A 25,712-nucleotide genomic window follows, 5' to 3' on the forward strand; every position below is an offset into this window, starting at 1 on the left:
AAAACTGACACGCTTGACTAATTATGCTAAATTAGAATTTATAAAATAAAATAGTATGTAATTATTCTACAATATATATATATATATATATATATATATATATATATATATATATATATATATATATATATATTTATATATATATATATATATAAAAAATATATATATATATATAAATATATATATATTTATATATATATATATATATATATAAGAATGAGTAGATCTGGACAAACTTTTGACTGTGTCCCAACCCCCCCTCAGAGACATATTTCTTCCAATTTTGGGGTTTAGACTTAAGTGACATACAGAATATATTGTAACAAATGGGAAGAGGAGTTTGGAAATGTTGTATGTTGTCTGGGATTGGAGGGGAGGACTGATTATCTTAGCTTTATCCCGTCTGGGCCAGATGGTACACTAGGCTTACCTGAGGGCCTCTCTAAGCCTTGTCCCCGGCCATGCTTTGGACACCACATCCTGCTCAAACAACAAGACAAATCGTTTTTTCACACTTTGGAAGATCTAACGTGGACTTTAGGTGAGTTACAATCTCAACTAGGGCCATGTTTGGCGGCTTGGGCCTTTATTTTCTGCTAATATCTAATTCCATCTGTTGTACTTTCAATTAAAGTTTACACATGGCAGCAAATCTCAAGTGCAAAGGTGGCATTGATATTCAGCAAATATTGTTATTGCGCATTACGGTGTGTCCATATTCTGCATGATTACAGAAGTGATGCCATGCTTAATCGTCTTTTTGCTGTTAGATGTACAGTATTGCAATTTTTAAATGGCTAATTATATTGCAAAGGCCCAGGTAACGTTACCTTTTCAGACTCACAGCCAACCCATTGTTACAGTTACATCTGTTTTATACACGTTAAAGTTTTTTCAAGAAGTTGGAAATGTCTACAATCTTAAAAATAAAGGTTCTTTATTGGCATTTAGAAAACTGCTATTTCTAGTTCTTGATTCTGACTGGTCAATGTTTTTTATTCACAATAAAACACTGCTATGACTGTTTCACCCTTAGCAACCACTCTAAGCAAGTAAACTGTTTGTTCTCAATTGGTATTGTTTATTGAAGCTAACTGTATTATGTAGAAGAGTATATTGTATACCTTAATTTTTTATAATTTTTTATTATAAATGTTTCTATGGACCTCCTGTAATGTCTTTGTGTTCACAAAAAAAAGGTTTATTATTGTTTTTAATATTCCATCTTGCATTTTTCATAGACGTGTTGGTTCTTTGGGCGAACTCAGATGTGGGGTATCAACATGACTCTTGTGGCGGCACTGCTGCTGCTTTCAGTGCATCTCCTACATGCATCTGCCCTGCCCGCTGCGTCCTCCTATGGGTTCAATGCATACAGGATGCAGCAGTACAACTTACATCAGGACAAACATGGTAACACAATAGTTTAAAAGGATAGTTCACCAAAAAATTAAAATTCTATTATCATTTCCTCACACTCATGCCGTTCCAAACATGCCGTGAATTATTCTAAGTCGGTAACACTTTACAATAAGGTTCGTTAATTAACGTTAGTTAACTACCTTAGTTAACATGAACTCAGAATTAACAATACTTCTACAGCATTTATGAATCTTAGTTAATGTTAATTTCAACATTTACTAATACATTATTAAACTCAAAGGTTGTATTTGTTAACATTAGTTGACGCACTGTGAACTAACATGAACAAACAATGAACAGCTGTATTTTTATTAACTAACCTTAACAAAGATTAGCTAATACAGTAACACATGTATTGATAATTTTTAGTTCATGATAGTTAATACATGAACTAATGTTAACTAATGAACCTTATTGTAAAGTGTTACCTTTAGGTCTACAAGTCAAGCACAAAGCATTATGGGAAACAGGCAGTATGCTACTTCAAACATAGCCTTGATATCCTTTTAAAGTTCCCCTATTATGCTTTTTAAAGGTTTCTAATTATGTTTTGGTCTCCTTCAGTGAGTTTACATGCATCCAAGGTCAAACAACTTTAATTTTCTCATAATATACATTGCAGCATCCTCTCCTTTCCGAGAGCCTACACTGCTCTGATTGCCTAGACGGCCCAGCCTAGTTGAGGGTTCCTCAGCACTTGATATACAGTGATACGAACAGTAACGATGGTGTTTGTTTTACTGTATCAATTTGAGCCTAAATTCTCATCCTTTGGAAGTGCATGCAAAGTTGATTTGATTTTTGCCGCGCAGAAAACAGTATCTTTTCGACAACACAAACCAAACTCTTCAAGGCCTCAGCTACAACCATTTTTTGAGGGCGGGTCAAGGTAGATGTTTTTTTACGGGCATCCAATGAAGACCATAGGCTGGCATTATGCAAATTTGTTACAAAACTACATAGGTTTGTGCAGGAAGTAAGACTGGAATTACGGATGACTCATTTCAGGCAGGCAAACTTTGCAAACCTTAAACATTCACAAACAGCGATATAACACGGTAAAATCTGTAAAAGCATAACCGAGGCACTTAAAAAAGATGGCAAACCACAGAATTTGACTTATTCTGAATTCCTTACTGATGTAGTAAACTCTTTTCCTGATTTAATTAAGACTGCACACACTCATGTCACTATATCAATGGTGCAAAGGTGATCGTGACATTTAGACTCTGACCTTTGACCCTCAGGTTGCCGTGGAGCTATTGTGGTGGCAGAGGCACGATCAGCTGCGGACTCGATGCTGACTCGCCGCTGTGTGATCATGAAGCTGCCTGATTTCACCACAGAGACCTACTTAGAGGCCAAAACTCAGAATGCAGCAGCGGTTTTGATACTGCTACCCCAAAATCTCTCGTCTGTACCAGTGGATATAGTGCAGGTCATTCAGGAACATTTTTGCACAGTTACGGTTGATATGTTGCTGCTGATTCATTGTTTCTTCCAGTAACTAGGTTATTTGTGATCAGCGAAGGAAGCAGATTACATCAATTCCCCAACCTGATTAGCTAAAGGTCAGAACATTTCCCCAACCATCTCTAGGGCTTCATGGTGGCGGAATCTCAGGTCCTGCAGAAGGAGACCCTCATGCCTGTGTATGTGGTCCCAGAGGATGACCAGCTGCTCTGTATGTATGAAGAAGTCAGTCAGGCTGCAGCAACAAAGTCTGCTTCTGTACTAGTGAGAGGTGAGAGGGAACTGCAGAGAGCCAGCAGACATAAAAATGACAAAATAACCTTCCGGTTGTAAAAAGCTGAAGACATTCAAATGTATTAAAATGCCCGGCCAAAAAAAAAAAGTCGCTGTTTGGATTTAAATAGGCAAATACTTAAGAGTCTATGACTAGATCATTATTGCTGTGAGGATTATGTTTCTAGCATGTTTTATATGTTCTACATGTTACATGTTATCTAACAGTTCTTCTAACCCTAACTGATGGAGTGTGTAGCTTTTTATTTCTTAAACAACCATGTAGGTAGAAAAATCATGGGCATATTCCATGATGTCAAAGCCAAGATTCATCAGGCTTAAATTGTGAAAGAACGGTTGGGAGGGAGCATGAAGAATCATTTTCACACATGAATTGGCACTTCTGAGTCCAGACCTTAAATTCATTGAAAGTCTTTGGCATGTGCTGGAATAGACTTTACAGAGTGCTCGACTATTGCATTGTCAAAACAAGACCTTGACCAAAAATTGTTGCACCTCTTGATGGAAAAATCATCACAACATTTATTTCCAATTTCTGTTCAAGATCTTTTATTGACTATGCAAGTGGTGAGTACTCTGTAAAATTTTACTCTAGCACATCCCAAAGACTTTCAATTAATTTAAGCTACTTTATTAGTTAGATTAAAACAGTCTAATCCAAATAAATAGAATTTATACGCAATTCAAATACATGAATCTTAAAAAATTTAGGTCTGAATATTTTTGCATGTACTAATTGCTATTCGTAAATATTCATGAAAGCGGATTTACTGTAAATTTTAAGCCATGTGAATCAACTTTCTCTCTTTCTCAGTTCTCCGTAGTATCATCACCGCAACCGCCTTCCAAATATTAGTAAGCAACAACTCCCCCATCAAGCCTATTACTGATACCACCATCATTACTTTAGAGGTGAGAATGGCAGCTGGCCACACACAACAACTCTATCCTTTTCTGTACAATGCAATAGTGTTCAGCTATAATTAAACCTGTCAGTCAAGTGGATGTTTTGCTTCATTTCAAGGGAGTACTTCCTGGAGCTGGAGAAGACCCACCCACTATTGTAATTACTGCCCATTATGACACATTTGGTCTTGCTCCCGTAAGTCACCCTCGTTAATGTCCACACACATACACACTGCGAGATCAAGATCGAAGGAACATTTTTTCAGTGTATATTAATATATGCTTAATCATTTTTTGGTCACATAATATATCACACTCCCCTCAAACATGATTCCGAATGATTTATGCATGTTGTCAATTGGCATGGTTCACTTGCTGTGGGAACTGACCTTTACTCAAACACCTTGGTCAGAAATTAACATATTCATGTAACCGGCATCTCAAAGCCCCACCAATGAAAATTGTATTGAATTATAGTGTTGGGAACTGACAAGTGGTTGTAACTTGTAATTCAGAACCTCCAAATCTCTTTTCATTATGTAAAAGTGGTGCCAGTGAATCAAAAACATGCACCACAACCAGTCCAATTCCCGAAAGAATGAGTCTTATGAGTTTACCTTTTAAGTGAATCAAAAACATGCACTGCAACAAGCCCAATTCCCAAAATAATGAATCTTATGAGCCGGAAACTTCAAGATTTTTAGAGATATTAATCATGCAGTAAATTGTAAGTCGTGTGTTTGATTCACTACAAAGAACCCGTTCATAAGATTCATAAGTATCAGTTCATGCATTTCCATCCATGGGAATCAAACCCATCACCTTGGCATTGCTAGCCCCACACTCTACTGTTTGAGCTACGGGATGTTTTGATTTGCTAAAAAAGTACAGGCTCACAGAAAACAATGTACTTGGCTGTATGCTTAGCATATCATTGATACTTTATCTCTCCTTTGCCCAAAAGAATAGGGATCATTTTGAAATTGTATTTACTGAAGCGCAGTGAAATTATGAGTTTTTTTTCCTACCCATTTTAGATTGTATTATGAAATTGTACGTGTGAGTGATTTGTGTACCTATGTGTGCTGTAGGGGCTTGCGTATGGTGCGGATTCTAATGGCAGTGGTGTCACCATTCTTCTCGAGCTGGTTCGACTCTTTCATCACCTCTACAGTGATCCACGAAACCAGGCTTCGTTAGTTCATTCTGTATTTTACCACCTACAAATATTTGGAAAATAATTAGGAAAATAGTTAGGAAAATAATTTAAAAACTGGCGACATGAACACAGTAGCTTATATATGTGTAGATCAACTGATTAATTTTCATTATTTTTTTGCATTTAAGTTTTGCATCACATTTCCAAAATCTTTTAGGTACCACCTCTTATTCTCTCTGACTGGTGGTGGTAAATATAATTTCCTTGGCACCAAGCATTGGCTGGAGGAAAATATGGACCATGCAGGTGAGTAAATTATTGCCAATATGTATTCTTTACACACATTTTACTCTCCAATCAAAACTCTTAAAAATAAAGATTCTTTATTGGCATCTATGGTTTTATGAAGAACCTTTAACATCCATGGAAACTTTCCTTAGCATAAAAAATTCTTTATAGTAGAAAATGGTTGTTTAGATTATATAAAATGTTCTTCACATTAAGAAAAAAAATGCTTCTTTTAAGAACTGTTCACTGATTTATTGGAGAACCCAAAACGGTTCTTCTATGGGATCGCTGTGAAAAAAACCCTTTTGGAATCTTTATTTTTAAGAGTGTAAAAAGTATGAGCCCTTGTACTATAAAACATTAAATACAGTATAGTCACCCTTTAGATTAGGGTCCAATTCTCACTATTAACTACAACTTTTGCCTCAAGAAACTACTAATTACTGCTTATGAATAGTTTGTAATGTAGTTGTTAAGTTTAGGTATTGGGTACGATTAAGGGATGTAGAATATGGTCATGCAGAATAAGGCATTAATATGTGCTTTATAAGTACTAAAAACAGCCAATATTCTAGTAATATGCATGCCAATAAGAAACTAGTCAATAGTGACAATTTGACCTAACATTTATTTTCATTTTTGTTTCTTGAATCTGATTTCAAAAAGTTTTCATGTTTCCTTTATACCAAGGAATAAAATATATCTTATTCATCATAACTATTGCCTGATAATATCACACTATTGTCAGTATTGTCAATCCAAGCAAGAGGCATTTAAACAGAAGAAATACAGAATCTTGATGGAATTCATTTTTTTATGACTCTATGCAGAATCCAGCCTTTTGCATGACAATGTGGCATTCGTTATATGTCTGGACTCTCTTGGCACCGGAGATGAGCTTTTCCTACACGTTTCACGGCCACCTAAGCCTGGAACGCGTCAGCACAGCTTCATTCAGCAGCTAGAGCAGGTTAAGTTAAATTATGCATGAAGTGGAAGTCAGTCTATGTTCAATGAAAAAAAACGTTGGTGATTGGCAATTGACCCTCTTGTACATCTTTTCCCTTTCTGTGTTTACAGATAATCTCTACCAGGTTCCCCTGGGTAAGATTTGGAACAGTCCATAAGAAGATCAACCTGCAGGAGACCAACGTGGTTTGGGAGCATGAGCGCTATGGGATGAAACATATCCCAGGATTCACTCTGTCGCATATTGAGAACCCTAAATCAGAGCTGAGAGGATCTATCCTGGACACCATGTGAGAAAAATCTACCAAATCTTTCCAAAGTTAAAGTTCTGTAAGCAAATCCCATTCTGGAACGATTGGCAGATGGAGCCAGTGAATTAGCCACGTCCACTCTTTTCAAAATCCACCCCACAAAGAAATCCACAGCTTCTTGCACAACTAACTAAAGACTGACACCTACTTATGAACCTGAATATGTTGTAAACCTGAAGGATTCACTTCAACTACCACTCAGCTTTTCCTGGTTCCCATATATTGTCTGCCTTTTGAATGTGCAAAATAATTGACAGGTGGAAAGAGCCTAAAAGGCTTCTGATTGGCTGAACAAAGTTTCTGAGTGTGGCCTCCAGTCCCTTTTTTTCAGTGACATCTGTCAGGTTAGATAAATATTTTCCAGTACCATTCCACAAAAACAATCTCTTTCAGGACCTTTAAATATTTTTTTTTTAATCCTTGAAACAAGTGTAAATCAAGCTTTCTATCCAATTGTTTTGGACTACATGAAATGCAACTCTGTTATAGCAGACATTTCAGACTACATTTTAAAATGACAGATGCACCATTTCTCATCTCACAGTTTTTCTTGTATATTTAGGGCACAGGTGGAAATCAGGAAGCTCAAGCGGAACGCAGTTATAGTTGCGGAGTCCTTGGCAAGATTCATGTACAATCTTTCAGACAAGGTGAGACAAACGTTTGGAGAGTCTCGCCAAATTTAAATGTCCACGGCAACCTTGAAAGCACGTACAGACCACTTTTGTCTTTGTTTCCACTTTTCATTAATATATATCATCTTTTTTGTGCTGTAGGGCTCTGCTAAGGACATGCAGGTTTTCAAGGGCAGTTTGGTAATCATTTTTTTCTGCTCTGTTTTTTATTTTATCAGGCTTAATCAGCTAAAACTTTGTATTGTGAAGTTTGAAATGAGTCTCTTATGCTCACCAAAGCTGCATTTATATGGTCACAATACAGTGAAAACTGTCAATATTATTCCAATTTAAAATAACGGTTTGATATATTTTAAAGTGAAATTTGTTCCTGTAAAGGCAAAGCTGAATTTTCAGCAGTTGTCCCAAAATTGAAACTCGTCAAGTAACCTTTATGTGCTATGTAGGATATTCAAGACAGCCATTTGTCTGCATTGATGAGCATGATGACGTCTGTTCCCCGAGCCGTTCAGTTGCTGGACAGAGAACCAGGACAACTGCGCCTGATCAGCAGCCTGGAGCAGGAGTTCAAACACTATCTAAAGCAGGTCCATAGACACACGTTCCACCTGGACAGAAGGTACACACAGACACAATATTTCACCTCATCAATTGGCTGAAACAAGACTTCAAAAGACTTCTGTAGCAGGTTTACAGATGCATATTTTACTAGAGTTTGCACATACGCATACACTCACAGAGCCTTTTTCATCTTTTTATCTTGCCAGTTGCAAAAAAGTTCAAACAGTGTTTACAGACATACTTTCTGTAAAAAGCAAAACTACAGCACAATGTACACACACACACACACACACACACACACACACACACACACACACACACACACACACACACACACACACACACACACACACACACACACACACACACACACACTCTCTCTAGTAGATACAGACATAGTAAGCTTGTTTTGTCTGACTTTTATAGGGATCCTGAAATCACGTTCTTTGATCAAATGAGCCAACCAATGATGATGTACAGGTGAGTAAGTCTTGTGATTGGTTGGTTGTGATTGGTCTTGTGATGAAACAGCATTAACAACCCTTTTCAATTTAGAGATGTGATGCATTTCCAAATGAAATGTTATATTCAGCTAGAAAAAGAGGTATGGATGAATTTTATCCATTGAGAATTGATGGTCTGTAAATGAAAGATGGTTGCAGGGGAGAGGTTGAAACATCAAAGGTAGAGCAGAAGTTACTACCTTTTAATGAAAGATTATGAATACCAAAATTACAGACACAATTTGCATCAATGATTACAACTGTCGGTGCGTCTGAAATTGTATACTGTCTTAGTAGGTACTACAATTGAATTTAAACTTATTTCACGACTGTTAAAAAAGTTTGTTCTATGCTGTTACTGCCACGTGACCAACCAGTTTCAGTTGCATAAATCCTCTCCCGTGGCCTTATGGGATAGTAAAGTGTCCATCAAATGCACACTTCAGAATCTCGGCGGAAGTAGCTTATTCAGGGACTTTTCGCCTCCTATTTTTCGAATACTATGTATTCAGACAAACTACACTTTAGGCTTACTGTTTTTCACATTCTATACAGTAGGGAAGTTTTCGATTTCGGACGCCATGCATAAATGTACATTAATAAAGTAAATAGTGTTGACTTTAAATCCCTTACTGTACTAGTTGGATTCAGACCCTGGGGTATAATAGTTTAATTTCAATTGGTTACTTTAGTTTTAGTATTTTCAGTTTTCTACTTTCAGTGTATTATTTTTATTTATTTATTAATTTGAGTTTAATAATACACTATCTATTAAAAACTTTTTTTTTTTTTTAGCTTTTTAGGGAGACGGCCACCATTCAACCCGAAAAGAGTCATATAACCATTCCAATTACTCCAAAGCTGTTCAGTTAAGCTAAAAAAAAAAACTGCATAGTGCCGCTTTAATTCATGGTCATTTTTCCTTTATTTTAGTAAGGTTTGGAGTCATTATGACAAAATTTCCAGTAACAGTAGTTTTAATTTTAGTAAGCGAAAATGTTTTCAGTCAGTTTTCTTTTTAACACCGATCCTTGATTTTTTTTATAATTGTTTTTTTTTTAGGGTGAAGCCGGCCGCCTTTGACCTGTTTTTGGGTGGCTGTATAGCTGGATACCTTGGAATAGTCTATTACGCAATCCAGGTGAGCCGTGGATAATGTTTACCAAACTAGAGACCTGAGGTCAATACTATATCTTTATAGGCTAGAACTGAATATCTATCAGTAATCTCAATCTGTAATCCCAGAGGTTTCCTTCATTTGTTTTGATCATTGCTTTTTGTTTGCAGAACTTTGGGAACATCTACACAAAACTGAAAGCAACCATGAAAGCCAAACTCCAATAAACTGGACTACACACATCAAAGAACCAGTGCAGAGAAGTCTAAGAGAAATCCTCACAATGTGTTCCTGTGAGGACTGAAAACTTGAAAACTTGAATTTAAAGTGGCTACCTTGTGTTTAATAATTCCCTTGCCAGGATTCTGTTTGATTTCTTCTTCTTTTTTTAAATTAAAGATCACCCCTCTCTTTTAGAATCAGCTATACTTTGCTCTATCTAGAATCCCTCTGGAACTGTACTGTATGTTTACACTTTAGACTAAATTAGACGATAACCCCATGCAAATGTGATATGTCGGGAGTAGAACGGAACTCATGGATAAATCATGAGTCACTTTAAAAAGGAACCTGACGCCAAGTAAGAGTGAGCGGATCTGTTGAGTGTGGTCACCTACATGTAGTGGAATTATGGTCACTGAACTCCTATATGAGAGATAGATTACGAACACCAGTCGATAATGTTTCAAAGATAAATATTACTGTGTTTTGTCAAACAAACAACAAAAAGTACGTTGGAGCTTAATGATAGACAAATATAATTAGGTTATATCTCCATTTGAGTTATTATTTAAAAAGTAGTTCTGGACAGAAACCTCCATTCAAACCCATTTTGTTTCAATAATTATGAATGGAACGTTTTTTTCCCTGTGGAACTATCTGAGTAACCTCAAAGCTGTCCTTTGCATAATAGGTCGCTGTAAGACATATTTGATTTACTTGTGTTGGCACAGACAAGGAGGATTTTTTTTGTGGATAAGTGCCAGTTTTGCTCAGTTAAATGATGACTGTCTTGATTATCTCTTATGAATTAAGAACTCCTTTCATTCATATAGGATTACACATTAATTACTGTCTTCCACAGTATTGTAGATACAATGACATGAGCAGATGTATCATAGTTATTTTTTAGTGTCAGAACATGTCAGAACATTAGCATTCTGTTATGGCATAGTGGTATGATTCCTTCACAGAGAAAATGTACTAATGTTCAAAATCTTAAATGAAGTCATTTTAAAGATCAACAAATTAATACTTTTATTCAGCAAGGATGCATTAAATTGATCAAAAGTGACAGTAAAGACATGTATAATGTTACAAAAGACTTCTAATTCAAACTAATTTTTCAAAACTAATTTTCAGGCATTTGTCCAGTCCGATAAACAGGTCTTTCCTCACCTGTTTAACTCTCAGTCTGGCCCCGCTGAACAGGGGCCACAAAAGACACACAGGATCTAATGGTTGAATTATTGATCACTGGCCGAGGGGGAAATTAAAACAAGGGCAGCTCAATCCTGGTGACAGACGGATGCCTATGCAGATTATCCAATTCTCTTTTTCTCTCTTCAGTGGAGAGTCTAACACAGTACCGGGCCAGAATAACATCACATATGATTGCTTAAGATGTGCTTTGTTTGTACTACAATTTCAAATGTGATTGTAACCTTTAGTTTGATCCAGTGACATCTAAAATGTGTAGGTAGAAAAGGGGCATTTTAAATTTTGTTTACTCAATTTTATGTAGTTTTCAAATCTATAGAGAATGAGTGAACAATGACAACATTTTCTCTTTTGAGGCAACTTATTTGAATACTTTTCATGGAAAGATGAAAGGATTTAGGGTACAGGAAGAGATGCATGACCGCACAAGAGCAGAGAGGCTGAAGAGAGGGAGGGGGTGAGGTCTGGTTGACAGCAGTCAAGGAGCTCAGACACACTCTTACTGTACACAGAGGAAATGGGTCCTCAGCTACACTTCAGCAGCACCTACTCAGAGGAGTTCAGTTACCCAGCCCGGGTCAAACCCACCCGGCCCAGGCCGTCCTCTGCATATCGCAGGAACAATCCTCATCCACGGCCGGTAAGAGCTTCCTGGACAATTATAGCACGATCACCAGCATAAATGAACATTTCTTTTATGGTCTCATTTTAAAACTTTTCAGTGGTATTTTTATTTGCCAAATTCAGGGGATAAAAAAAATATATCATACTTTATGTTTTTGAAAAAAGTGACCTTTGCTCATCATTGCTGCATTTATCTGATCAAAAATGCAGTAAAAACAGTAATTTTGAGAAATATTATCACAATTTAAAAGTTTTCTATTTTAAAATATTTAAAATTTTTATTAATTTCTGTAATGATAAAGTTGAATTTTCAGCAGCCATGTTTCCAGTCTTCAGTGTCACATGATCCTAATATAGTTATAATATGCTGATTATTATAATCATCACAGTTGAAAACAATTTTGCTGCTTAATATTTTTGTAGAAACTGTAAAACCTTTTTATTTTCACGATAAATAAAAGTTCAAAAGAACAGCATTCATTTAAAATAAAAATCTTTTACAGCATCATAAATGTCTTTACTGCCACTTTTGATCAGTTTAATGTCTGCATTAAATTTATTATTTTTTTTTTTCAGATTAGAGAAGTTATAAATATTTAAATTCAGATTTTAGGGGTTAGATATATCAGATATGTGTGATAAGCATTTACACCTAAGTCTCTAACCACAAGAAAATTGAGAATCAAGCACTGGTGTGCTACATTAATTATTTACTTGAATTTTATGTGGATTTTGTGTGGTGTTTGTTTGCATAATCTTGACTTGCATTATTTTATTGCTGACGTGTGAATGACATGTTTTAGCTGAATGAGCAAAACAACTGGGTTAAAATGCAGTGTTGAGGTAAGAAATGTGCTGTAAACAACAGCCAACATTTTTCAATGAATTGAACTGACAAATCATAAATAATTCACCAGGCCTGGGAACATTGTAGCCGCTTGATTCTGCAAAACAACCTACATGTAGGGGGCTTTGTACAGGAGGCTCCGATTACACTGTTTCCAAACCACTGAACAGGGATCAGAGGTTGGGATCAACTCTCACTATGTTAGCAAAACAATCTAACCTCTTCGGGATCAGTGTTACAGGCTATTAAGTGCCACTTAGGGTTGGTTTCTGAATCCCTTTGCCATCCAGGACTTCCTGATGCCAAGAATGCTGCAGACAGGATATGGCTCAAGGAAACACTTTCAGATGACGGCTCCTCCAACCTCTTTTCTACCTCCAGTCAGACACATTATCCAGTATCCAGGTATACCAATGCAATCTGTGTCAGCGTTGAGCAAAGGGTTGAGCAAATCAGTGTATCAGTTGCACAGCACCTGCTTCAGACTAATATATAAAATGTATTTGTATATATTATAACTGAAAAACTATTATCATTGCCCTCAAGACGAGCAGACAGGACACCAACAGACGATGCAGAGCTCATCGCAAGAAGACTCCAAACCACCTGAGGTCTCCTCTGCAGTTGGTACACTGCCACCTGCTGCCTGGCTCAAACCACAACAAACCAACTTTGCTCATGCAACAATCACAAACACACAAGGGTAAAACTTTTGCAATTATATCTGATATACATGGGCATTGCAAAAGTAGTTTTAGTTTAACTTAAATGCTATTTCATGACTTTATGCATCTGAATAAAGAAGATATTACCCTGTATCGCAGCAGTGTCTTTAAAAGTAAAATGCAATCCAATGCATATCTGATGTGTGTTTTTCTCTGAATACTATATTATAAATTTCTGAGATCATGCTGATTTTGTCCTCAAATAAGTTATCTTCATGTCTTGCATACGACTTAGGATCATTTATTTTTTGTATTCAGGAAATATTCAGACACCGATCGTATCAGATCAGCTAGGAACCAACAGATGGACATCATGCCATCTTTAAAACCCTTTAAACACCAGGTTACCCATCATCACAGAAGATCACGCTCAAAGTCCACTGCTGATTACAGGTATTTTATTCCCAATTATATATATATATATATATTACATATATATATATATATATATATATATATATATATATATATATATATATATATATATATATATATATATATATATTACATACACACACACACACACACTGATCTGATATACTGATCTTTCAGACATATAATTCAATGTAGCCTAATCTTGAAAATTGTAATTTAATCTTTTATTCTGCTAAGCTGTAAATGTGTTTCAGCATAAACATGGCTCAGTTGTCAATGCATTTGAATGTCTGAGATTATCCTTCTTAAATCTAGATGTTTTGGTTTGCAGTGAAGGACACAGCTGTTTCCATGTGGTGAAGCCATATAAAGTTGGACACTACATCATCCACCCTGAGTTTGTTTCCGAAGCAAAGCACTACTAAAAGCCAGTGTTTGTGCATTTTTTTATAATGTTTTTCTCTCTCTCCATTTATTGTCAGTTTGATAATGTCATTTACAATGTATTATTGATGTACGTTACGTGTTTGGAGATCCTGCCTGGTAAAATATGCTTGGGTGCGCGGCGTGCGCCCATTAAAGTGTGTTATTTTTGCCTTACCAACATTAGGCTACCTGGGTAACCTAGTTTGCATACAGTGTAAATGCAACAATTCAAGCTTGAACTTTAATAATTTAGCAGAAATATATAATTAATTCATTGTTCTTGTTCTTCATTTTAATGTTTGTTGTTAATTGTTGTTTTTATATGCTGCAGACTGTATTGTGTCACAGAGAATTTCGTTGTGACTCTGTTACAATGTCAATAAAGAAGTCTATGTCTAAGTCTAAGACACTTTTATTAAGTGACTTACAAGTGAGATGAGCAATAGAGTCAATCAAGCCAACAATAGGGCAATAGACAGCGGAGTGTGGCCCCATTTAAGCCTGTTTTATGCTTCTGCGTCGAATCGACGGCTTACCCCCGCAGACCCGTAGCTCGACCTGCACCTCCCAAAAATTGTAACGAGGCGACGCAGACCACAAGGGCTGTGATTGGTCAGATGCACCGCGATGCAACTCAACCTGACGCAGAACCATAAAACGGCCACGACGCCGTAGGAGTGCCGTTGACGCAGAAGCATAATGAGGCCTTTAGTCTTTTTAAAATAGATATAGCCTTAGATTGGTTTTAGTTTTAGAATTAAAGTATGAAATAGTCTTCAGCCGTATCTTGAGCTAGGCAGGTCATTCTAACTGCTTGGATCAGTCAAGGTTTTTTTTTTGTTTTTAGTTTTTTTGGGCCCATTTTAGCTAATAAGTGGCAGAAACCTCTTTTCATAAAATAGGCAAAATATTTTACACCCTATGCAAATCAATGGATGATCCACATTAAGATAAAGCAGTGTTTTCATTTTAAAGTATGGTTGCAGTAACTGGTATTTTGGCAGGATTTGTTTTGTAATTTTTGTTTAGAGATTGACGGAAAACAGCGTTGTTTTATAGCCTAGAATAATAATAAAAAAACTTAAAATTGTACAAATTTTCACAAAAAATATATCTTCTATAGGCTATGTTCAGCGGCTGACATTTACTGTCTATGCGGCAGACGGCCAGACAAAAGCACACCACGACACTTTCTCACTCGCTGAGGAAAACTCAATTTCCCAGAGTTGCAGAGTTTATGTGAACAGCGAGTCACCCAATAAACTCCTCCCATAACAAGACACGGAGTTCAGCGTCTTGAATCGTTCAAGAGAGGGAAAACGGCACACGAAACCAACAGTAGCCTACTCAAGCTGGTAAGTATGATATTTCATGTAACTAGAAATGTTTAACCATTTAAATAGCAAAGTCGTCCCGTCACCCGACGAATTTAGGTCCTGCGTGTGTTTTAGCCTAACGTACAGTCGACACCCCTTTGCCCGACAGCCAACCACTGGCTGTCTTGTTGTCTCACATGTATGTTGTTTCACATATATTCCCTTATGTGATAAAATACCGAACTGTTTTGTTAAAACGTTTTTTTGTGTGTGTGTGCCGTTTTCCTATAATAATGTGACCATTTAAGGAGTTTTAGACCTATGTTATTGTAACTTAGTGGCTACTACTACATGTCTTAGAACTTGTTACACTTTGACCCTCTGTGTGCTAGCTCTGATATTTCCTGAGTTATCAAAACGAGCATGCAAACATATTTTACTGCTCAGCCAATATTATTCTTATTGTTTCTAGTGCTGTGGCTATTTTAGTAAAAGTTGACTTCCGATACAACTCTCTGACCTATTTATATGTCCGTGTACAGTCAGTGCCCTGTTTGAGTCTCTATTTGGAATAAATTATGGTTGCAAAGAGATCGAAGAACCCCTTTTTAGCATTTTTAAGCATTCTGAATAAGACAAATGTTGCTTATTTGAGTGCAGTGTAAGTGTACACGATTGCTTCATCCCTCCAATGTTTTCTTGTCAAGATAGACTTCTGTAACACTGTGTACAATTCAGCGGCGTTAAACCATTAGCCTACATTTAATCATTTGCCTGGCAAAGTATCCTCCTTGTTAAACATTTCTATTTGTTGTCAAATATTCACCGTTTCTTCTTCAGTCAAGCAAGATCTTCTTTCATTTAGGGAAGAACCAAAGTGACTGTTGTCAGAGAATCACATGCCTCTTGTTACCAAAGACAATGTGCATTATCAGCAGTTGTTCTGAACATTCTAGAAGCAAAAATCAATCAACAATTTTCTCCAAAAATAATTAGATTTACAACGTGTACACTTTGCAAGACAGACCTACCATGATTATACAGGTCCTTCTCAAAAAATTAGCATATTGTGATAAAGTTCTTTATTTTCCATAATGTAATGATAAAAATTAAACTTTCATATATTTTAGATTCATTGCACACCAACTGAAATATTTCAGGTCTTTTATTGTTTTAATACTGATGATTTTGGCATACAGCTCAAAAAATTAGCATATTTCATCCGACCAATAAAATAAGTGTTTTTAATACAACAAAAAAAAGTCAACCTTCAAATAATTATGTTCAGTTATGCACTCAATACTTGGTAGGGAATCCTTTTGCAGAAATGACTGCTTCAATGCGGCGTGGCATGGAGGCAATCAGCCTGTGGCACTGCTGAGGTGTTATGGAGGCACAGGATGCTTCGATAGCGGCCTTAAGCTCATCCAGAGTGTTGGGTCTTGCGTCTCTCAACTTTCTCTTCACAATATCCCACAGATTCTCTATGGGGTTCAGGTCAGGAGAGTTGGCAGGCCAATTGAGCACAGTAATACAATGGTCAGTAAACCATTTACCAGTGGTTTTGGCAATGTGAGCAGGTGCCAGGTCGTGCTGAAAAATGAAATCTTCATCTCCATAAAGCTTTTCAGCAGATGGAAGCATGAAGTGCTCCAAAATCTCCTGATAGCTAGCTGCATTGACCGTGCCCTTGATAAAACACAGTGGACCAACACCAGCAGCTGACATGGCACCCCAGACGATCACTGACTGTGGGTACTTGACACTGGACTTCAGGCATTTTGGCATTTCCTTCTCCCCAGTCTTCCTCCAGACTCTGCCACCTTGATTTCCGAATGACATGAAAAATTTGCTTTCATCCGAAAAAAGTACTTTGGACCACTGAGCAACAGTCCAGTGCTGCTTCTCTGTAGCCCAGGTCAGGCGCTTCTGCCGCTGTTTCTGGTTCAAAAGTGGCTTGACCTGGGGAATGCGGCACCTGTAGCCCATTTCCTGCACACGCCTGTGCACGGTGGCTCTGGATGCTTCTACTCCAGACTCAGTCCACTGCTTCCGCAGGTCCCCCAAGGTCTGGAATCGGTCCTTCTCCACGATCTTCCTCAGGGTCCGGTCACCTCTTCTCGTTATGCAGCGTTTTTTGCCACACTTTTTCCTTCCCACAGACTTCCCACTGAGGTGCCTTGATACAGCACTCTGGGAACAGCCTATTTGTTCAGAAATTTCTTTCTGTGTCTTACCCTCTTGCTTGAGGGTGTCAATGATGGCCTTCTGGACAGCAGTCAGGTCGGCAGTCTTACCCATGATTGCGGTTTTGAGTAATGAAACAGGCTGGGAGTTTTTAAAAGCCTCAGGAATCTTTTGCTGGTGTTTAGAGTTAATTAGTTGATTCAGATGATTAGGTTAATAGCTCGTTTAGAGACCCTTTTCATGATATGCTAATTTTTTGAGATAGGAATTTTGGGTTTTCATGAGCTGTATGCCAAAATCATCAGTATTAAAACAATAAAAGACCTGCAATATTTCAGTTGGTGTGCAATGAATCTAAAATATATGAAAGTTTAATTTTTATCATTACATAATGGAAAATAATGAACTTTATCACAATATGCTAATTTTTTGAGAAGGACCTGTAATTCTGTATTAATCATATTAATTGTTTTATTTAATTTAGAGAATATTTTAATTTGTATTATATTAGTGTTGATATTATTTTTGATGTTTTAGGCCCTGTCCACACGGACACGGGTATTTTTATAACCGTGACTTTTTTTACGCGGTTCGGCCGTTCGTCCACACGAAAACGCACTGAAACCGAACATTTTTGAAAACCCCTGCCAGGGTGAGGATTTTCAGAAACGCCGGTTACAGTGTTGTCTTGTAGACAGTGAAACCGGGGTTTTTGCCTTGCGACGTCAGAGTGTGCGCCGTTATCAGCTGTGTTTGACATCAGATTTGCGCTTCTGATTGGCCAACGTGGCTTTAGGGTTAAGGTTTATATCACCGCCTGCTGGCGTGGCATGCTCTTGACCGCGCTTGATTGCGTGTTTTTACGTTTTCATGTAGACGGAGACCGAGCATGTGTGGACGGGATTTTTTTAAAAAACGCTGTAGGAAAAACTACGGTTATAAAAATACCCGTGTCCGTGTGGACATGGCCTTAGAAGTTTTGTACTGTCACATCTTCCAATTTCATCTCTGTTAAAACATTGTTGCTACAGCTTATACTAGTCTATAGCCACTAGTCATTCTAGTTATACTAGCCACTAGGCAACCTACTAGTTGATTTTAAATGCAAAATTGATGATATTTGCATCGTATAGCTAGATGTATGATTCTTTCATGTAATTTTTAATCAAAATGCTGTAACTACTTATTTTGGTGCAGTTCTCTGTAACTTCTTTCTGGTGACGTATGCAGGACTTCTCCAATCATTTAGTCCGCTAAAGCTGTGTCCCTGCAAGCACACGTTCATCTGCCTCCACTTTTTATTGCAATGCCCATATACCAAAATCCAATCAACAACCGATACAAAGCACCAAGTCCCTGTCCCACATTTTTTCTTGTTTGATGATCAGATGTATGTCACAATATGGAAGAAAAGATCTGAAACTACCTCCATTTCATTGGGCCTGCACACCCCTACTACCCACAATCATAAAAGGCGATCTGCCAATCAGATGGTGCTTAAAGGGATAGGTCACCAAAAAATGAAAAATCTGTCAGTATTTACTCACCCTCATGTTGTTCCAACCCCGTAAGACCTTCGTTCATCTTCCGAACACGAATTAAGATATTTTTGATGAAATCTGAGAGCTGGATCACTCCTCCATACTAGTCCATAGTCTTCTTCAGGGATTGAAACTTGCCAGCCCCGAAAAGTTATTAAAAACATCGTTAAAATAGTCAAGTGACTACAGTGGCTCAGTCTTAAGTTTATCAAGCGACGAGAATACTTTTTGTGCGCAAAAACAATAATAACAAAAAGCAAAAATAACGACTTTATTTCAACTATTCATTTCCTTCTCTATGGGCCTCTAGTCAGTTAACTTGGTGTGATTCCGTAGAGCTACGTCACACGTAGGCTCACTATTGGCCGGCGCTGGTTATGTGGGTGATGCGTGTGACGTACAACAACAGAAGCTTACGCTATTATATTAGTGAACTGACTCGAGGCCCACAGAGAAGGAAATGAATAGTTGAAATAAAGTAATTATTTTTGGTTTTTTTGCGCACAATATGTATTCTCGTCGTTTGATAAACTTAAGATTGAGCCACTGTAGTCACTTGGACTGTTTTAACGATGTCTTTAATAACTTTTCGAGGCCGGCAAGTTCAATCCCTGAAGAAGCCTATGGACTAGTATGGAGGATTGATCCAGCTCTCAGATATCATCAAAAATATCTTAATTTATGTTCCGAAGATGAACGAAGGTCTTACGGGGTTGGAACAACATGAGGGTGAGTAAATACTGACATAATTTTAATTTTTGGGTGAACTTACCCTTTAACAAAGTTAATCTTACCATGGAAATGTTCATAGCAAAAGGCTCAAAAGTGACAGCGCACTTCCATAAATCATTGCAAACAACATTAAGTCAGTCTCCTTACACCCTCACACAACTATATAAACTTCAAATATATAATGCATTATATTTATTATCAATAATTTATAGAGAATAACTTAATATTGTACCATTATTTGTGATACGATTTGGCTACATCATTCATAGTGCTTCATGGGATAAGTATAGTACAATTCCATGATTACAAGTACAACTTGTAATGTAATGTAATGTTCAAATTTTGCAATGTTCTGATTCATATCGTTGATTTAATTCAATTTAGTGACTATTGACAAAATGAGATGCTTCCAGAATGAAGGCCACTGAAAAAATGTGCAGCCACTGTCTGTTGCGCCTTATTAGTGTGCTGTACATATCCCTCAAAAACAGAATGCGAGACCATCTGAATTAGCAGTTCAGCTCTTCTAGGTCTTTCTTCAGTAGAAAACATTGTCAGTTAACTGTGCTTTTTATTTGAACCAAGTGTTTCTGGTGGCACTTAGCCAGTCTCAAAATTCTGCAGGTGTGGCGTTGCATACTGCAGACCCGGAGGCCCTTGTGTTGTCCTCTGGTGCAGTCAAATCACACAGTGCCACAGTGAGAAACCTTGGCAGCATGAATATACTGCTTTTGTATACGCCTTTACCTCCCAGTAGACCAATTCAGGGCGATATCAAAGCTAAAACTATAGTGTTTTCTGAATACTTAATGCTGGAATTTGTACTGTGATTCCTACATCTGCATAACAAGTAGATTTCTGTTTGGACTTTGTTTCAACCTTTTACATTGACACTCTTTGTCACTCCTTTCTCAGGCTCATAAAGGATAATGAACAAAAAGGAAAATTCTTCAAGGAAAAATGGATGCAAGACTCCATTTTGCACATAATTAGCAAGATATCCACTTTGGTGCTCTCCGCTTCAGTTTCTCACATAAGTCTACCAAATGATATCTATATTAGTGCATATAACATTTTAGCTTATAAACTTCATCTAAACAACTTTTTAACTGTGAATTCAAAAAACAAAGACTCAGAATGTACCAAGTTGTCCCAGGAGGCGCAGGAGGAACGATCACGGATGTGCCCATCAAGAAGATGAACAAGGACAGTCGCCCTCTGGTGGGGGCTGGAGTTATCGGTGTGGTTCTGGTGATTGCAGCAGTGACTGCATGGTGTTACTATATTGCCTCCCTTCGTAAAGCTGACCTTCTGAAGACAGAATTGCTTGATCTCAATAAGGATGGCTTTCTCATCCGCAACCAGGCTGGGGGGATTGTCTTGAAGATGGGCTTCAGGTCAGTATGCAAAGTGCTTTTATTGATACCATAGAAAAAAACTTCACATAAAGAAATTTTGTAGTACAGTGGTTCTCAACTGGTGGGTTGTGACCCAAAATGTTCTGATAGCACTAGCACACACAAGTAAAATGGGTCATTGACATACATGTATAAAAGGTGGTTTCATATGGGTTTGAAAAATGTTTATACCATTTTTAAAAATGTAATTTAATGACTCAAAAGTCAAGTAAAGTCAAGTAAAAAGTACTAACATATTTAGTTTACAACTTCAATGCATGTAATCATTGTTTTCAAAATATTTAAAATGTATTTTTCAAACAATTTTGTATAAAAAAAATTACATGTCTGGTCAAATGCAAACAATACATGAAATAAACAATACATTTATACAAATAATACATAACTGTTTTTAGGGACATTTTTGTTGTTTTTTTGTATGATCAATTATTGATTTTTTTTTGGGATCATATCTTGGTGTCCACTGTACAATCTGTCTGAATGCAGAACCAGTTGAGAATCAGTTTATTGATAACTAAATTAAGTATAAATTTTTCCACTTATAAAAGCTTTTCTTTTTTTTAATAATGTGAGAAATATAAACCTAAAAGAAACTGCTTTATGCTTGCTGATTTCAGGTCTGGCACACTTGATCTCGACTCCTGCTCGAAAGAGGATGTGATCCTTCGCTGTTCTCGTTCGTTTGCTGGCAAGGTGAACTTCTTCATTATGACAGTGAAGCCAAAGGAGACAGTGGTGTGTTACCGTGTGCGTTGGGAAGAGTTGGAGTCGGATCGACCAGTGGAACATGCCATGTCCTACAATGAATCATACTGGTATGGTGGTGCTGAGACCGCTGTTCAGCATTGGCCTATTTCCATCTCGGGTCAGCAGGCACCCAAACCTTTTGTCACTAGTGACGTGTACTCCAATCGCCACGACTTTGGTGGCATCCTGGAACGCTACTGGCTCTCATCCAATGCAACTGCCATTAAGATCAATGACTCTGTGCCCTTCCACCTGGGCTGGAATGATACAGAGAAAACCATGTACTTCCAGGCACGATATCAGGACAGTCCATACAAACCTGCACCTGGAAGACCTCCCTATGCTGAACTTAGTTACAGAGTCTGCGTGGGCCCAGATGTGACCTCCATCCACAAGGTCATGGTTCGCCGATACTTCCCCAAACCTAATAAAGTTCCCGCCAAAGAAATGTTCCGGCATCCAATATGGTCGACCTGGGCTTTACACAAGACTAACATCACCCAGGAAAAGTTTTTAACTTATGCCGAGAACATACGCAAATATGGTTTTAACTGTAGCCACTTAGAACTTGATGATCGATACTCCAGTCAGTATGGGGAGTTTGAGTTTGACACACACAAGTTCCCAAATGCTTCTGCCATGTTTCAAAAGCTCAAGGCAGATGGCATCCTAGTATCCCTGTGGACACATCCCTTTGTGAATTATGATTCCGCTAATTTTGGGCCATGTGTACAGAAAGGCCTGTTCGTGATGGAGCCGACAGGCCAACTTCCTGCCTTGGTTAAGTGGTGGAATGGCATCGGTGGAATCCTAGATTTTACCAATCCAGAAGCTCGCAACTGGTTCACATCACAGCTTCGCTCTTTACGCCACAAATACGCCATTTCCTCCTTCAAGTTGGATGCAGGCGAGACCAACTACTTGCCCTGGCAGTTCAGAACCCGAGCCCACCTCCCTGACCCAAGCACCTTCACTCGCCGCTACACCGAAATGGCCATCCCTTTCAACGAGCGTGCTGAGCTCCGGTCTGGCTATGGCTCTCAGAACATCTCCTGTTTCTTCCGTCTGATCGACCGGGACTCCGTGTGGGGCTACGAACTTGGCCTGAAGTCCCTGATCCCAACTGTACTCACCATTAGCATCCTGGGCTACCAGTTCATCTTGCCAGACATGATTGGAGGCAATGCCTATCCTAACCGTACAGATGGAAACGGCAAACTACCAGACCGTGAGCTCTATATTCGGTGGCTGGAGCTGTCTGCCTTCATGCCCTCCATGCAGTTCTCCATTCCTCCATGGGAGTACGATGATGAAGTGGTGGCTATCGCTCAACGGTTCACTGAGCTACACGAGACACTTGTGGCTCCCAGGGTCATAGAACTGGCTGGAGAAGTTTTGGACACCGGGGACCCCATAATTCGCCCATTATGGTGGATTGCCACCAGTGATGAAACGGCTTATAGAGTAGACTCACAGTTTCTGATAGGAGATGACCTGATGGTAGCACCAGTCCTGGAGCCGGGCAAGCAAGAAAGGGATATCTATTTACCAGCCGGACGCTGGAAAAGTTACAAAGGAGAACGATATGACAACAAAGAGCCAATACATCTAACAGATTATCCAGTTGATCTTGATGAAATTGCTTACTTTGAATGGGTTCAGTGAGACTAATGGGAAGCATCTGGAGTTTCGAGCATGTCTTCCATTTAAAGTGTTTGAAGTTGATTTTTCTTTTCAGGGAATTAGCAGGGTTTAAATTCTACTATGTAAAAGAGGACAATTTAAGAAGCAAGGTCCCAGTTGCACATTTATGGTTCTTCATCAGCTTGGATATGATTGTTTAGCACCATTAAACATGCATTACATATCTGAGACTAATGTCCTACTACGTGCCTTGCATTTAAACAGTGAATGTCTTCAAAAGACTGGCACAAAACCTTAAAGGAATGAAGCATTGATATGCATGTGGCCAAATTAACCAATTTTTAGGATGTTAAGGATGTATTGAGGGGCTGTGACAGGTAATTTTGCACAATGTATGCTTCATGTTCTCTCATCTGCATTTTTAAAAAGGGAAACTTCTGCACAAAAGCCTTCATCTTACAAGGCGTACTTTGAATTACTTTCTAATGTTGTCCGCAGAGCGAATCAATTGATTTCTCTGAAATGTACGATTTTGCAAATGCATATATAACATTAATGTATGGCTTTTTAACTGCAAGCGATCCCAATGCTACAACCCATATATTTAAACACTACAGTAAAGTTAGGCTGTGCATGAATTTTGTGCGCATAATCCTGCCATACTAATAATCACATTAGAATTTTGTATGAGTAATGGGTGTCTGTGGCTGCATTGGAAATGACCAGCAGTATTTTTTTTTGCTCTACTGCTATACTATTTCATCATGTAGTGCCAAATACATCACCAACAGGCCTTGGTCAAGAATTACTCCATTACTGCCACATTTACACAACAGTTTCCTGCCCCATAAAATACAGAAGTTAGTTTTCCTGTTAATATTAAATTGAAAGTGTGCTGCTCATCTTGTTCTGATTATGTTGTGCTGACATTTTTGTTTTGCAATAATGGCACAATGCTAATAGTTTAGTCAGTTCATTTTTATCAGATTATATATTTTTTGCTGCGCAAGGGTCACCTTTGTGTTTGTTTAACGCTCTTCCAGCATGTTCGGCAATCGACTCACTGCAAGCTTTCTCTAATCTATGACCTTCAAGCTTAATTTTAGCTCTTCCCAAACAACTGCAAAAGCACACTCGTCCACTCCGTTGAAACGATGAATCTGTCAAGCAATGTGTCTGATCTGAAAGCAGCTGCAGAGTACGTAGACATGTGGCAGCTGCCTTTCCAGAACTTGTGTACCTCAAATAACAGTTTAGAGTGTTGCTTCTTGGTATGTTAATAACTTACTTGTAGAGAGATGTCTTCTGTTTTGGCTAATTTTCTTTGCTAGGACTATGTTCTTGTGGATTCTACCCTGAGGAGATCTTGTTGATAGGTCCCTGACAGTGTGGGCCCCTGGTTGACCCAGTCAGACTGCTGATGTTACAGAAACTCACCAGAGCAAAACCACTGTCAGCTTTCATCAGACCGGAATTTCATGCTTCTTTTCTTTTGTTTTTGTGGTAAAAACAGATTGTATGAACATATACATTTCCAGAAGCAAAGATGCTTTCTTTGTACATCTCGTAGACTCTCTCTCTCTGTGTGTGTGTGTGTGTGTGTGTGACTAAGACTAATACACTTCTTTTTTTTATTTTAAAACATTTTAGTGAATTAAATTATTTATTCATTTTGTGCATATGCATAGTTTTTGTTTAAACCAGTGTTTATTTGAGTTCAGGCATGTGTGTTACAGGCATGACTGGGCAGAATTTACATTTTATTTTGAGTTTCATATGTCCTGGTAAAGCCATGCTAAATGTAATCATCTTTCAGATGTTTTTTTTTTGACCAGCTGCCCTGAAAGTATTGTTCTCCAGAATGTCACAGGAGGGCAGTGTTCACCTGCTTTTCTAGTCCTCCACTTTAAGCTTGTGAAGTGTGTTGGCATGACAAGAAAATCCTGTACTTTTATTTCAGTATTTTTTTCTGAATATAATTAGCCTGACATTGAAGTAAAATGGTACCATTAAACTTTTGACCTCTCTCAAGAGTTATGAGTTATTAATTGT

General features: G+C 37.9%; 3 protein-coding genes across 4 annotated transcripts; all 3 read left to right on the forward strand.

Annotated features, from left to right (window-relative positions):
* Window positions 1–291: 291 nt before the first annotated feature.
* On the forward strand, window positions 292–10,060 carry LOC143758716 (BOS complex subunit ncln). 2 transcript variants are annotated; one of them, XM_077248663.1, is made up of 16 exons: window positions 295–541; window positions 1,242–1,413; window positions 2,670–2,860; window positions 3,022–3,166; window positions 4,004–4,101; window positions 4,214–4,291; window positions 5,187–5,290; window positions 5,472–5,560; window positions 6,373–6,512; window positions 6,623–6,801; window positions 7,385–7,472; window positions 7,599–7,637; window positions 7,904–8,076; window positions 8,445–8,498; window positions 9,584–9,662; window positions 9,809–10,060. In XM_077248663.1, the coding sequence occupies exons 2-16, from the start codon at window positions 1,269–1,271 to the stop codon at window positions 9,863–9,865; spliced, it is 1,659 nt and encodes a 552-aa protein (XP_077104778.1). In that variant the 5' UTR covers window positions 295–541; window positions 1,242–1,268; the 3' UTR covers window positions 9,866–10,060. The 2 variants fall into 2 exon arrangements, 1 of the variants encoding a protein (XP_077104778.1); XR_013211776.1 differs by lacking the exon at window positions 9,809–10,060 and having other exon boundaries at window positions 292–541; window positions 7,904–8,145.
* Window positions 10,061–12,703: 2,643 nt separating this feature from the next.
* On the forward strand, window positions 12,704–14,472 carry LOC143757094 (uncharacterized). Its single transcript, XM_077248081.1, has 4 exons — window positions 12,704–12,954; window positions 13,096–13,252; window positions 13,533–13,667; window positions 13,981–14,472. Exons 1-4 carry the CDS (start codon window positions 12,849–12,851, stop codon window positions 14,072–14,074), a joined length of 492 nt encoding a protein of 163 aa, XP_077104196.1. The 5' UTR covers window positions 12,704–12,848; the 3' UTR covers window positions 14,075–14,472.
* Window positions 14,473–15,297: 825 nt separating this feature from the next.
* Window positions 15,298–25,691, forward strand: myorg (myogenesis regulating glycosidase). The gene is made up of 3 exons (XM_077248664.1): window positions 15,298–15,430; window positions 20,767–21,248; window positions 21,887–25,691. Exons 2-3 carry the CDS (start codon window positions 20,989–20,991, stop codon window positions 23,679–23,681), a joined length of 2,055 nt encoding a protein of 684 aa, XP_077104779.1. The 5' UTR covers window positions 15,298–15,430; window positions 20,767–20,988; the 3' UTR covers window positions 23,682–25,691.
* Window positions 25,692–25,712: the final 21 nt, after the last annotated feature.

This window comes from Siphateles boraxobius, unplaced genomic scaffold (genome assembly GCF_051911475.1).
Source record: "Siphateles boraxobius isolate OS27281-9 unplaced genomic scaffold, OSU_SipBor_1 11, whole genome shotgun sequence".
Classification (NCBI taxonomy): Eukaryota; Metazoa; Chordata; class Actinopteri; order Cypriniformes; family Leuciscidae; genus Siphateles; species Siphateles boraxobius.